Here is a 14,994-nt window from a genome sequence, read left to right as displayed (position 1 = left end):
ACAGCACCCCGTGTACATATTCAAGTATTTTTCACAATGTGATGATGATTTCCGCTGTACCTCCCTTCCAGACAGTGAAAAGCCCACCGCTCCCTTTATCGGATACATTGGCGAGACCCCAGTATCTGTGAGTTTGGAGAACAGCATTGGGCAAGATATTGTTATCAAAAAACACAATAAAACTGATGCCATGAGCAATCAAAAACAAGATAGAAAATAGCGTCCTGTACACCACTGTGAAGACAACTCTCTTTCCTCCCCCACCAACAGCACCTGCCACCTGCCACAGCCCTCCCCTAGTGAGCAATGTATGTGACCCTTTGCATGTGTGTGCATGGCTTAATTGCAACAATTGTTTATTCTTGTCTAGTGCAAGAGTAAAATGGGAAAGGTGGCCATACCATGTCTTACAAGGGAACTTCGAGATAGTGGGTGCGGTCTAATCAAATTGGAACAGAGTCCCGTGATGACTACGTTTCGCCAGGTGGATCCCGGCAGCAATTCAGGGCCTCAGTGGGGAACTTCCCACCAAGGCCGCACTAAGCCCCATTTCCTGAGGAACACCACTTGCCCAATGGCATCCCGATCTCTCGACCCCGACTTGACCCCCATACCCCCAAATCACCTATAATGGGGTGCTCGGGGGAGGGAGGGGAAACGCACCTTATATGCACAAAGCACCCCTGGGCCTGATCCCTGCCATGGGAAATATGGCAGCCTGGCACCTTGCCACTGCCAGCCTAACACTGCCCCGATCAGTGTCACCTACACACCTTGGCAATGCCAGGCTGGCACCCAAGTGGCAGTGCCAAGGTGCCCAGTTCAAAAAGCAGTGCCAAGGTCCCACCCTCCCCAGAAGGCAACCACATGCCCCCCCCCCCCCCCCCAAGTGCCGCTCTTTCTGGTTCCTATTTGTGGGGAGCAGCACTGAACAGCACTCACCCGAGGTCTCCGAGGCAAAGGGAGTAGGTCCCAGGGTCTCGGTAGATCTGGCGAGTGCATATAGAGTCAGACTAGCTGTCTCGCTTGAATATGCATATTTGCAAAATACTGATGCCAACACAATGGACGGGATTCAGATTGTGACGTCTGGCTAGATCGCATTAGATCTCGGGAGGCATGGCATGCCCTGTCCTAACTTATTACCATTCAGATAATTATCTGCATTTTCGTGACCAAAGTGGATAACCTCGCATTTCTCCAAATTATACTGCATCTACCATTAATTTTTGCGCTCACTCAACTTGTCCAAATCATACTGAAGTATCTCTGCATCCTCCTCACAGCTCACCCTCCCACCCAACTTGGTGTCAGTTACAAATCTGGAGATATTACATTTTGTTCCCTCATCTAAATCATGAATATATATTGTGGACAGCTGGGGTCCCATTGCAGCGGGACCTGGGTGTCCTTGTACACCAGTCACTGAAGGTAAGCATGCAGGTACAGCAGGCGGTAAAGAAGGCAAATGGTATTTTGGCCTTCATTGCGAGAGGTTTCGAGTTCAGGAGCAGGGATGTCTTGCTGCAGTTATACAGGGCTTTAGTGAGGCCACACCTGGAGTATTGTGAGCAGTTTTGGTCTCCTTATCTGAGGAAGGATGTTCTTGCTCCATAGAGGGAGTGCAGTAATTCCTGTGGTGGCGGGACTGCAGTATGAGGAGAGATTGAGTCGATTAGGATTGTATTTGCTGGAGTTCAGAAGACAGAGAGGATCTCGCTCTAACAGGACAGGACATGGTTAATGGAAGAAGGATGGTCCCGATAGTGGGGGTGCCCAGAACCTGGGGTCACAGTCTCAGGATATGAGGTAAACATTTGAGATGAGGAGTGGTGAGCCTGTGGAATTTGCTGCCACAGAAAGCAGCTGAGGCCAAAACGTTGCAGGTTTTCAAGGAGTTAGATACATCACTTGAGGTGAAAGGGAGCGAATGATATTGGGGAGGAAGGCGGGAACAGGTTATTGAGTTGGATGATCAGCCATGATCATAATGAATTATCCGGCACACTCGACAGACCGAATGGCCTCTTCCTGCTCCTATTTTCTATGTTTCTAACCCTCTCCACTCTGTGGGTGTGACACTGGTCCCCCCACCCCCACCCCCCACACACACACACACACACACACCAGTCCACATGACAATTCATCCCCCTCCCCCCGGCTCAGTGTGGCACTGATTTCCCCCTGGCCCCACCCAGTGGACGTTCCATTGGTTTCCCAGTGGGTTAGACACTATCTTCTCCTCGTGCTTGCCTACCATCTTCCTTTCTGCATTCTCTTCCCTATGCATCTCCTCGCCCTCCTCTCATTTGGGAGAGGCACTTTTGGGGACATATTCTGGAATAAGTTGATCAGTCTTCTGGGTCCTGGCGTGTTTTACACACTGGATCTATACAAAATGTTTTAGGCACAATATTGGCAACCATACAGCAATTAAATCTTCTCAAAGTATGTTTTATGTTTTAAAATAACTTGATAAGGTGACCTAACTTCCTGCCGGGTGGCTATCAGAGTGAGTAACTGTTCAATGACTCCTTGTCAATTTACTGCATTTTCACATTAACATCATTCTATTCTGCACCCACCACATTTATACATAAACACCCAGGCTGCAGACCGGTCAGGTTTATACATAAACACCCAGGCTGCAGACCGGTCAGGTTTATAAACACCCAGGCTGCAGACCGGTCAGGTTTATACAGAAACACCCAGGCTGCAGACCGGTCAGGTTTATACATAAACACCCAGGCTGCAGACCGGTCAGGTTTATACATAAACACCCAGGCTGCAGACCGGTCAGGTTTATACATAAACACCCAGGCTGCAGACCGGTCAGGTTTATAAACACCCAGGCTGCAGACCGGTCAGGTTTATACATAAACACCCAGGCTGCAGACCGGTCAGGTTTATAAACACCCAGGCTGCAGACCGGTCAGGTTTATACATAAACACCCAGGCTGCAGACCGGTCAGGTTTATAAACACCCAGGCTGCAGACCGGTCAGGTTTATACATAAACACCCAGGCTGCAGACCGGTCAGGTTTATACATAAACACCCAGGCTGCAGACCGGTCAGGTTTATACATAAACACCCAGGCTGCAGACCGGTCAGGTTTATAAACACCCAGGCTGCAGACCGGTCAGGTTTATACATAAACACCCAGGCTGCAGACCGGTCAGGTTTATACATAAACACCCAGGCTGCAGACCGGTCAGGTTTATAAACACCCAGGCTGCAGACCGGTCAGGTTTATACAGAAACACCCAGGCTGCAGACCGGTCAGGTTTATACATAAACACCCAGGCTGCAGACCGGTCAGGTTTATACATAAACACCCAGGCTGCAGACCGGTCAGGTTTATACATAAACACCCAGGCTGCAGACCGGTCAGGTTTATACATAAACACCCAGGCTGCAGACCGGTCAGGTTTATAAACACCCAGGCTGCAGACCGGTCAGGTTTATCCATAAACACCCAGGCTGCAGACCGGTCAGGTTTATACATAAACACCCAGGCTGCAGACCGGTCAGGTTTATACATAAACACCCAGGCTGCAGACCGGTCAGGTTTATACATAAACACCCAGGCTGCAGACCGGTCAGGTTTATACATAAACACCCAGGCTGCAGACCGGTCAGGTTTATACATAAACACCCAGGCTGCAGACCGGTCAGGTTTATACATAAACACCCAGGCTGCAGACCGGTCAGGTTTATACATAAACACCCAGGCTGCAGACCGGTCAGGTTTATCCATAAACACCCAGGCTGCAGACTGGTCAGGTTTATACATAAACACCCAGGCTGCAGACCGGTCAGGTTTATACAGAAACACCCAGGCTGCAGACCGGTCAGGTTTATACATAAACACCCAGGCTGCAGACCGGTCAGGTTTATACATAAACACCCAGGCTGCAGACCGGTCAGGTTTATCCATAAACACCCAGGCTGCAGACCGGTCAGGTTTATACAGAAACACCCAGGCTGCAGACCGGTCAGGTTTATAAACACCCAGGCTGCAGACCGGTCAGGTTTATCCATAAACACCCAGGCTGCAGACCGGTCAGGTTTATACATAAACACCCAGGCTGCAGACCGGTCAGGTTTATAAACACCCAGGCTGCAGACCGGTCAGGTTTATACATAAACACCCAGGCTGCAGACCGGTCAGGTTTATACATAAACACCCAGGCTGCAGACCGGTCAGGTTTATACATAAACACCCAGGCTGCAGACCGGTCAGGTTTATAAACACCCAGGCTGCAGACCGGTCAGGTTTATACATAAACACCCAGGCTGCAGACCGGTCAGGTTTATACATAAACACCCAGGCTGCAGACCGGTCAGGTTTATAAACACCCAGGCTGCAGACCGGTCAGGTTTATACATAAACACCCAGGCTGCAGACCGGTCAGGTTTATACATAAACACCCAGGCTGCAGACCGGTCAGGTTTATAAACACCCAGGCTGCAGACCGGTCAGGTTTATACATAAACACACAGGCTGCAGACCGGTCAGGTTTATACATAAACACCCAGGCTGCAGACCGGTCAGGTTTATACATAAACACCCAGGCTGCAGACCGGTCAGGTTTATACATAAACACCCAGGCTGCAGACCGGTCAGGTTTATAAACACCCAGGCTGCAGACCGGTCAGGTTTATACATAAACACCCAGGCTGCAGACCGGTCAGGTTTATACATAAACACCCAGGCTGCAGACCGGTCAGGTTTATACATAAACACCCAGGCTGCAGACCGGTCAGGTTTATACATAAACACCCAGGCTGCAGACCGGTCAGGTTTATACATAAACACCCAGGCTGCAGACCGGTCAGGTTTATACATAAACACCCAGGCTGCAGACCGGTCAGGTTTATACATAAACACCCAGGCTGCAGACCGGTCAGGTTTATACATAAACACCCAGGCTGCAGACCGGTCAGGTTTATACATAAACACCCAGGCTGCAGACCGGTCAGGTTTATCCATAAACACCCAGGCTGCAGACCGGTCAGGTTTATAAACACCCAGGCTGCAGACCGGTCAGGTTTATACATAAACACCCAGGCTGCAGGCCGGTCAGGTTTATAAACACCCAGGCTGCAGACCGGTCAGGTTTATACATAAACACCCAGGCTGCAGACCGGTCAGGTTTATAAACACCCAGGCTGCAGACTGGTCAGGTTTATACATAAACACCCAGGCTGCAGACCGGTCAGGTTTATACATAAACACCCAGGCTGCAGACCGGTCAGGTTTATAAACACCCAGGCTGCAGACCGGTCAGGTTTATACATAAACACCCAGGCTGCAGACCGGTCAGGTTTATACATAAACACCCAGGCTGCAGACCGGTCAGGTTTATACATAAACACCCAGGCTGCAGACCGGTCAGGTTTATACATAAACACCCAGGCTGCAGACCGGTCAGGTTTATACATAAACACCCAGGCTGCAGACCGGTCAGGTTCGGAAGACAACTTTTTTTTTGAATTAAAAGCAAATCAAAGATAATTTCCTCAGGGCATTTCGCTTTCAAGCATTGCATAATTTTCATGATCAATTAAAAGAAAAGCAGAATAATCCGATCGCCTTCTTACAGCTGTTGTATTTAGCCAGTCAATGATAATTGCAAAGAGCGTCAAGAATATAAATATAAATAGCACAACCTGTGTGAAAAAAAAATCTTGTTAACACATTATTTTCAGGAACAAAGAGCAAATTACTGTAATGTGGATGTGCCCTGGAGACAACAGTAACATACTTTATTGATCTGGCAACCAAGGGTGAATAGCACTTGAAAGATGAAGTGTTATTGCAAATCACGTCATTAAGAAGATGATTAAACCAGAAATAGTCCAATAAGATATGCACACTATGTCCAACTGAAAATAGACTTTCTTTCATTCACTTATTGTTTGTTATTATTTGGATTCTGTGACACCGACCACGTCAAGGTGATGCTATCATTCAGTCGCCGTGTAGATAGCTTTACCACGAGCTGATGAATGTTATTTGTGAGCGAGCAGGTATATCAGCAATTGTGGTCATGTTAATGATGAACGCTGAGACTTAATGAAATTCCTTTCTCCATCTATAAGTCGTTAGCAGGAGTGACTGTTGTGAAGGGTATTAGAAATGGAATGTAACCCCCAAGACAGAATGTCACATGGAATTACTCACATTGTGGTCTGTAACGTGGAGCTGTTGCTTTCCTATCTTATTTACTTCTGTCTATTGCCCTCTGGAGGAGATTCGGCAAATAGAATTTTGACTTGAAATCTTCTTGCTTCATTATCTATGTAAGTGTTCCGATTATATTTGACTTCTAACTTTTTTTTAAGGTTAACAGAAAATCGAGTTGAAATTATGCTTTCCAATACAGATTTATAGAGGTGGAAAGGCTTCAGAGGTTGAAGGGGTGATTTAATTGAGGCGTTGAAACACTGAAAAGATTCTCTCAGGAAGTTGCAGAGAAGTTGTTACTCCTGGCCAGAGAATTCACAATACGGCCACACAATCTTCAAATTGCAGCTCGCCCATTTGGGAGTGAAATCACTTTTTCACACAAATGGCTGTGTAAATCGGGCATTCCCTGCTCTGGAAGGCTGTGGATTCTGGGAGCAGGATTTTTTAGGATAATGGGGCCTCCCGCCCAGTCACCTGATAAGTTGGCTGGGTCTGCATTCCTGCTGGTGCCAGCGTCCCCACAGTAATTGAACACTCCAAAGAGCACTGATTGGCTGGAGGTGAGACCTATGCCCATCATCTCCAGGCCATCTGATGGGCTGGCAGGTCAGTATTCCCAACAGCACCACTGGGAACATCCACCCCTGCTGGGATGATGAACTGTCCCAGATTCTAGTACTAGGGCCCGCAAGACTGGGTCGGTGTGGAATTTCACCATGGAGGTGGGAAGTGACTCCCTCCCCTCCCGACAACTCGCAAGTTGTGGCCAGGTGAAAAGTGGCCTATAAGTGACAACCTGGCTGTCTCACATGAGATTCTGGACAGATTGGCGATAGGCAGGAGGGGGGGGGGGGGGGAAGCCACCTGGGGGATTTTACTGCCTCCCCCTCCTGAGCGCCGGCCAGGGTGTGAATGTAAAATTCTGCCCCGGGAGTCAATTGACAATTTCAAACTCAAATGAACTTTTCTATTAGTTTTGGTATCACTGGCTGTGGAGAAAAGTCAGGAAATTAATTTTGAGGTGCCGCTTGGCCACAATCTAATTGAATGGCAGGACAGGTTCGAGGGGCTGAATGGCCTCCTCCAGTTTCAGATATTCCTATCCTGTCAGAAACAAAACATTTTTTGAACGTTTAGATTCCATAGACGGGATTTTCTGGCCGTTCACTCTGGCGGGATCTTATGTTACTGGTTACTGCCGAAAGTGTGCCCCCCCCCCCCCCCCCCCCCCCCCCGCCCCCCACCCCCACCCCGTGGGTTTTGTGGTAGCGAGCGGCACATTCACAGGAAATCCCCTTGTCAATGGCAGGGCCAGAAGATCCCACCACCAGCCACTGGCGAGCTACCTTCTGCCGCTGCAGAACATATCGGGGAGGGGGAGGAAAACGCCAGCCTGTGTGTGCGTATTATACATCCAGATATCTGTCGTTTTAATATGTCATTTGGAGATGGAAACTAACGTTTTCTGGATATTCGACAAGTACTGGTATCCTGGACCATATTTCAGACAGCCAGTCCATTTTGAATCCAGTACACCATTTGTTCATATTCTGCAGAGCATGTAGCAAGTGATTAGCTAATAATTTATCAGTCAGCTGAACTTCATTTAATTAATAAAGTTTGGCGTTACACTTATTTCCATCGGAATGTTTAGTGAGATGACGACATTAGGGATTTGTTTCACTAAATTGGCTGGATAGATGGTTGGTGATGCGGAGAGAGGCCGGCAGCGCGGGTTCATTTCCTGTTCCAGTTAAGGTCATCCATGAAGGCCCCGCCTTCCCAAACTTGCCCCTTACCTGAGGTGTGGCGATCCTCAGGTTAAATCACCACCAGTCAGCTCTCCCCCCTCAAAGGGAAAGCAGCCTCTGGTCCTCCGGAACTGTGGCGACTTTACTCTCATTACCTGTGGGTCTCAAGCTGAGTCGCCTCTGAGGAATGAAAATGTTGATGATTTATACATAAGGAAATGCTTTGCTGTTTGACAAGACGCAGTCTGTCTTTAACCACATCCGATCCTTTACACATCAGCAGATGCATCACTTCAAGCAATGAAAAAAAGACCTAGGGTGGGAGTCTCCACCGTCCGACCCCGAAATCGGGAATGCGTTTGGGTGGAGAATCGGTTCCGTCGCCAAAATTGCGGCGGGCACTGATTTGACGCCAAATCACAATTCTCCGTCACCTCAACAGTGGCACCAATGCATTCCGGAAACCCACGTACACCGTTTGCATATCATTAGAGGGCCTGACCCAGTGTTCTCTGGGGCCTCTGCGATTCCCTGCCTCCAATGGGCCGAATTCCCAACGGTGCGGTTCACTTGTGCTTTTACAAATGGTGAAACTGGCATCATGGCTGCTGAGGGAGAGAGAGGAGGTAGGACACAAAGAGGAACGACTGCGGGCTGCTGGGCCGGACACTGGCTGGGGCGGGGAATTGTTGACGGGGGAGCAGTCTATGTGGCCAAGGCCACACCCCCCCCCAGCTCTCACTCCTACACCCCACCCTCTGCCACACACCCCAGACCACCCAACCGCTGCCACCTACCAGTGGGCCATCATGTGCCTACTCAAGGGCAATGCCCATTGTAGTCCCTATGGAGGCACTGGCGGGGGCCTTGGAGCATACCACTGGCAAGGGCTGGTCCCTTAACCGTAGCTGAATCAGTCCAAGTGTGGCACCAGTTTTGCTGTTGTGAAAATCCACAAATCCTGTGCCGGCGTCGACAATTAGTCTCAGGAATGGTGAATCCAGTCCCTCATCTTGTACTCGAAGCTATTCTGATTTCACAAAGGCGCTATTAATTTTGCTATTATAGAACCATCCTTCAGAGTTCATATGAAAGACATACTAGATAAAGCCAAGTTTAAATGTTGTAAACTTGCAAATGAGTAGTAGAGAATTGAACTTTAATACACTAATATGCACAACTCCATTAACCAATTAAATATTAATATTATGCATCTTGTGTCTGTCGTCAACATTTTTTGTTATAAATTCTAATACCCACATTTAGAATGGAATCTTCCTATGTAAACATGTCATGCTGCAATTGCATGCTCCTGCCAGTGGTGGCACTGTTGCATTTCCCAGCTCCTTCGGTTCCACTGCAGAGAGATTCTGATGGTCCAACCAACTTAACCAGTGCTTCCCAAATTACTGTGCATTTTGCTATTCAACCATACGTAATAGAAAATCAAAGTGTTGCCAAAATGAAATCGAACATCTGACTATAAAATTAGTTCTGAATAAACTCTGCATGCCTTTTTTTTACGTTAACTTTGTTTGGGCTGCTGCAGAATCATGACTGAGACAAACCCAGCAGCTGGAATCCATAGAATCCCTGCAGTGCAGCAGGAGGCTTGTTGGCCCATCGAGTCTGCTGATTGTTGACCAATTTAGAAAAAAGGTCCTGAAACAGACATTAAAGCCCTTATTTACGGGAACACGTGAAAACTGGTGTAGCCCCATTTCAGATCCAACATTGTTTCGGAGTCCTTGTGGTTCAGGCTACTAGTCTCCTGAATTGGTCTATGTAGTCCGTACAACAGCATGGCACTCAGCGAAAGATGTTAAACATTGTTAAAGAGAAAGCTTTAAGATCTTTCCCTGTGGTAAAGAAGTTTGAAATATGAGAGTGTGTTGTTAAGAGAATCTTATTCACCTCAAGTTAGAATAACCACTGAAACACCTTTCACCACAGATCCATCAGGTTGTGGTCTGCACATCATGTCCTGGAGATAAAGGATATGGTGCATTCTGTCAGATGGTTCCCTGAGCAGACGGTCAAGGTCTTTCGGGAGAATGCCTCATCGCCCGAACTTTCAAACAAGCACCAAGATGTAGCTTGGCTAGTGGTGAGAAAGGCGCTCCCCGTCAGATCCTTCCTATATGCCCAGAGTCTCACTCCATCTTAAATACCTTTGCACCATTTGTAATAACCATTTTGAAGTGTCTGTAATGTTGCTTTAACTGTATTGAAGCACCTTGGACTGCAACGTGATGTAAGTAGAGAACCTGAATATTACTGCACTTTGAATGATGGCCATCTCGAAATGTTTGTAATGCTCCTTCAGATACTTTACGAATAATGTTTGGAACAAAAACCATAAAAGAATACCCACTGATGTGAGGAAGCATGGCATGTCCTTTGTTTTGTATCATTATGAAGATATAAGGTGTAGTGATCTAATTAAGTGTATCTGATCATAACATTTGCCTTGTGTGTCCATTCACTGAAATAAATCAATTCAGTGACTTGTATTGAGTTACAGCCGAATTTGAGAAAGAGTTAGCAGCAAACCCCAATGTGAATAATGGAGCTGCCATTCGACAAAAGATATTGGGGAACAAAATTTAGATTGGCTCCAACATAATTTTTACAGGCTGGTAGAATTAATGTGGGATGGTTTTTGTGGCTATTATTTTATTTGATTAAATTTTAGTAGAATTCTTGTAAGTGTTGGAAAGCTCATACAACTGAGACCATTTTTAAAAAAGTAATTAGATGAAGCATTTAGATAACTTGCAAAGGGAAATTGTTGTACATTTAAAATGTACTAAAAACTGACCGTAGAAATGAAGTATGCCTCAGTGGCTGCTACTGTCTTTAATAACTGACTCACTCCAAATATTTGGAAACTGAAATCCTTTGGGAAGTTTGAAAAGATGACGTGGTTGTGTAGATCTAAGTAATTACAATGTAGGCAGAATTGGGACAGAAAATAATTTTGACCTGCATTTAGTTTTTCCTGATATCCAGGGTGTTGGCATTGTCAATGACAGTGATGGTATATAGTGTCCTTGTATTGTTCTCCTGTCACTGCCTGATTATTATTCTGAGACAGGCTGTTGCATTTGATTAAATGAAATGGTTTACAAAATGTGTTGTTTCAGTGCACTGTCTTTAATTTTGCAGCTTCCTTGTGCTTCACGTTTAGCAGAAGTGGTGTTGGAAAAGATAACTGAAAAAGAGAAACTGGCGGAAGAATGTGTCTTGCTTTCAAAAGAAGTAAGCTGACACCCCTCTGTCACTCTATCCGATAGCTACAAACAGAACCAAGTCCCAGTGTGTCATTAGAACCCCATTAGGCTTTGCAATGTTCTATTATTTCAACATGATTATATAAAATAAACAGAAAAGTCATTGAAACGTTTCTCATTCGACTGCGGATATTTTTTTTTCGAAATGCAGATAATAAAATAAACATAAAACACAATCACTGACTTTTCCAAATCACAGCTAAAATTATTCATCACAATTGGGCAGCAGCAATAGATATTCAATACTTTAGAGTACTTTTTTGATACACCTTAAAAATGTATTTTTTGATTCATTGCTGTGAGAGTTTAGCGATGACCTGAAGAAAATAAATTGTTCAATAAATATTGTTTTTCAAATTAATTATGTGTGAATGCTACATTTTTTTATACATCAAATTACGGTGTGTTTGACAAATATTTTATCATAGATTTTAATTACACTTTATGCAATGTATTTATAAGCATTTAACAAGGAATGTTTAAGATTTTATTGTTAAAAGTCATCTTGTGACTCATTTTGCGATAAGAAAACAGGTTTGGTATGCTTTGCAATATTTAATAAAGTTTTAAGTTAAATCTTTTTGGTCTTTTCAAATCAATTCTTTCATGCAAAAGTTTTAATTTGTTTAGCTAAATTGTGTAAAGTGCTCAAACATCTTTAACTGCAAATACTAATTTGCACATTTATGAAATTGTTATCTATACCAGTGTTCTTCAAATTTTTTTTCTGGGGACCTATTTTTACCAACCGGCCAACCTTTGTGATCCAACCCGGCCGACATGCGCGACCCACCATTTTCTCTTACCTTGTTTGCTGCTGACAAAAATGGAGGGAATGGTTTTGGGTCCCTTTGACCCTCGTACACGCTCCTCCAATGGAACCTGTTGGATGAAGGTGAAGCCTTCCGGTGTCGGAAAGTATGGAACCTCCACCTGTCCAAAGTTCTGCATTTTTTTCCTGTACAATTTTATCAAATAAAACCCCCCCAAACTTGTAAAACAAAATAAAATGAAAAAAATAAAAATTAACTGAATAAAATAAATGAATAAAACCCCCACGAACTTGTAAAAGAAAAAGCTGTGACCATTTTTAAAAAAGAGGTCGCACTGCGCATGCGTGCCCGATCATAGGCACGCATGCGCATAGAATTGTGCATTGGTGCCAATGATTGGGCGCGTATGCGCAGTGCGGCCGTAATCGTTTTAAATGTTCGCAGCCATTTTGAAGGCCGCTTGCAGCTGCCGTTATTAACAGCCGGCTGCTATGACTGTTGCACGCAGATTTTCACGATCGGGACCGCCGCGATGAATGGCTCCGTGACCCTTCCGACACCCGCCCGCGACCCGCCCCGAGTTTGACAATGCCCGATCTATACTACATTCTTCTATCTGTTAATGATTGAGAAAGGGAACGACACCACCAAAGGCCATTACGCGTGTGTATATTCCCCTGCGATGGGATATTAAACAACAACATGAATCCTCCAACTCCCCACCACCAATATGTAAAATTGCCTCTTTCCAGATCTTAAAGATCAACTCAATTAGAAATCACTAATGTGATGTGAATTTCCACTTTTTACGCTATCATTATTGCTGGAGCAACACTTGAAAAAGTTATTTCTTGTTGAGTGAGGTAACGCTGTTTGTTTAATGGTTTACAAACTTCATAATTACTGCTGACCAAAACCACTGACCCTAAAAAACTAATTTTTATATTTGTGGAATATCAAATCTTTCCATTCCATTAAAAAAGTTCCATGGAAGAGGAAGGCGCTGGTGGTATTGTGACTGGACGAGTAAACCGGAGACCCAGAGCCGTGCTCCTGGGGCCCAGGCTCCAGTCCCGCCACCGCAAATGGCGAAATTTGAATTCAATAAAATATCTGGAACAAAAAGTCTAATGATGATCATGAATCCCATTGTCGATTGTTGTAAAACCCATCTGGTTCACTAATGTCCCATGGGAAGGAAATCTGCCGTCCTTACCTGGTCTGGCCTACATGTGACTCCAGACCCACAGCAATGTGTTTGACTCTTAAATACCCTCAGGATGGGCAACAAATGTTGGCCCAGCCAGCGACGCCCACATCCCAAGCTTTTTTAAAAAACAAAATAATATTTAACTTTGATACATCGGTTTCCAGCTTAATCCCATGTGTCAACCCAAATCTACCTCACTTTTTGTAAAATTATATAATAATAATCGCTTATTGTCACAAGTAGGCTTCAATGAAGTTACTGTGAAAAGCCCCTAGTCGCCACATTCCGGCACCTGTTCGTAGAGGCCTGTCCGGGAATTGAACCCGCGCTGCTCGCATTGTTTTGCATTACAAGCCAGCTGTTGAGCCCACTGTGCTAAACCAACCCTTCTGGTTTATAAAGCCGTTGTAACATCAACTTGTTGTTTTCCAATGTGTTGGTCGGTGGGAATGTATCATTGTGATTGGCTCCTTCGCCTGCATTATGACAGCACTGTTCCTGGATATCAGGAATCTCCAGAGCCTGAAACCGGAATGAAATTAACATGGGAACAGTGAAATCCACACAACAGGACTTGCTGTATCATTGCTGCCACTTCACGGCTGGAAGTAAAATCCGGCTCCAGTCTTCCGAGATATCAATAAGGAGGTAATTAGCATCAGAAATGCAAATTAACTATTTCAATTGATGCAGGATCATTAAGTTTTAAGAAACATCTCCTACTCAGCAAATGGAAACAGACAAGGAAATGCACTGCAGCCATTGGCTCAATTGGTAGCAATTTCACCTCTGAATCAAAAAGTTATAAATGGAGTCCAAAATCTAGGGCTAACACTCGAGTGTCAGTACTGAGGGAGTGCTGCACTTTCAAAGAGTCAGTGCAGATGTAAAAAAAAGCGGGAGCTGAGAGTCAGAGCAGAGATTTAAAAAGAGCGGGAGCTGAGAGTCGGAGCGGAGATTTAAAAAGAGCGGGAGTTGTGAGTCAGAGTGGGAGCTGAGAGTCAGAGCGGGAGCTGAGAGTCGGAGCGGGAGCAAAGATTTAAAAAGAGCGGGAGCTGAGAATCAGAGCGGGAGCGGAGAGTCAGAGCCGAGAGTCAGAGCGGGAGCGGAGAGTCAGAGCGGAGATTTAAAAAGAGCGGGAGCTGAGAGTCAGAGCGGGAGCAGAGAGTCAGAGCGGAGAGTCGGAGCGGGAGCCGAGAGTCGGAGCGGGAGCCGAGAGTCGGAGCGGGAGCCGAGAGTCGGAGCGGGAGCCGAGAATCAGAGCGGAGAGTCGCAGCGGGAGCCGAGAGTCGGAGCGGGAGCCGAGAGTCGGAGCGGGATGTACAATCAATTGAACGCGAGACGAGTTGCTGAACAAAAGTATGGCTTTAATGTACTAGATGTTAGCCCTGCGGTCGATTACAGTAGAAGGACAACCGCCGGGAGTACTGGGTACAGGGCGGGGTTAACTCAGCCTCTCGACCAATCGGGGAGCCGTCACATGACTGGTCTCAACCAACCGGTCGAGAGGCAAATGACCGACCAGGGCCAATGGTAAGCCGGTGTTCTGCACCAATGGCAGGCAGCTATGCTAATCATATCACCACATTCACCCCTTGCGGAGAAAGAAGCCGGGGGGGGAGGGGGGGTGTCAACGAGAGCTGGGGGGGTGGGAGGGGGGGGAGAACTGGTGGTATGAGGAGTAAGGAGAGAAAAAAAATGTATCCTTGGCTTCCCACTGGCCCAGACATTTAGTAACAGTACATAGTGTCCATACAAGGTCCATGGTGGTGT

At 46.0% G+C, this 14,994-nt stretch overlaps 1 protein-coding gene across 1 annotated transcript in view; it reads left to right on the top strand.

Moving 5' to 3' along the window:
* The window catches only part of cntln (centlein, centrosomal protein), a 578,849-nt gene extending 567,077 nt beyond the window's left edge, over positions 1 to 11,772 (top strand). The window contains 1 exon segment of the mRNA XM_038803995.1: positions 11,114 to 11,772. Within this exon segment, the coding sequence (XP_038659923.1) occupies positions 11,114 to 11,215 (102 nt within the window). The 3' untranslated portion in view covers positions 11,216 to 11,772.
* Positions 11,773 to 14,994: the final 3,222 nt, after the last annotated feature.

This window comes from Scyliorhinus canicula, chromosome 8, assembly GCF_902713615.1.
Source record: "Scyliorhinus canicula chromosome 8, sScyCan1.1, whole genome shotgun sequence".
In the NCBI taxonomy this organism is placed as follows: Eukaryota; Metazoa; Chordata; class Chondrichthyes; order Carcharhiniformes; family Scyliorhinidae; genus Scyliorhinus; species Scyliorhinus canicula.
Note: the sequence above shows the minus strand (reverse complement) of the source record. Positions and strands in the feature narration are given on the sequence as shown.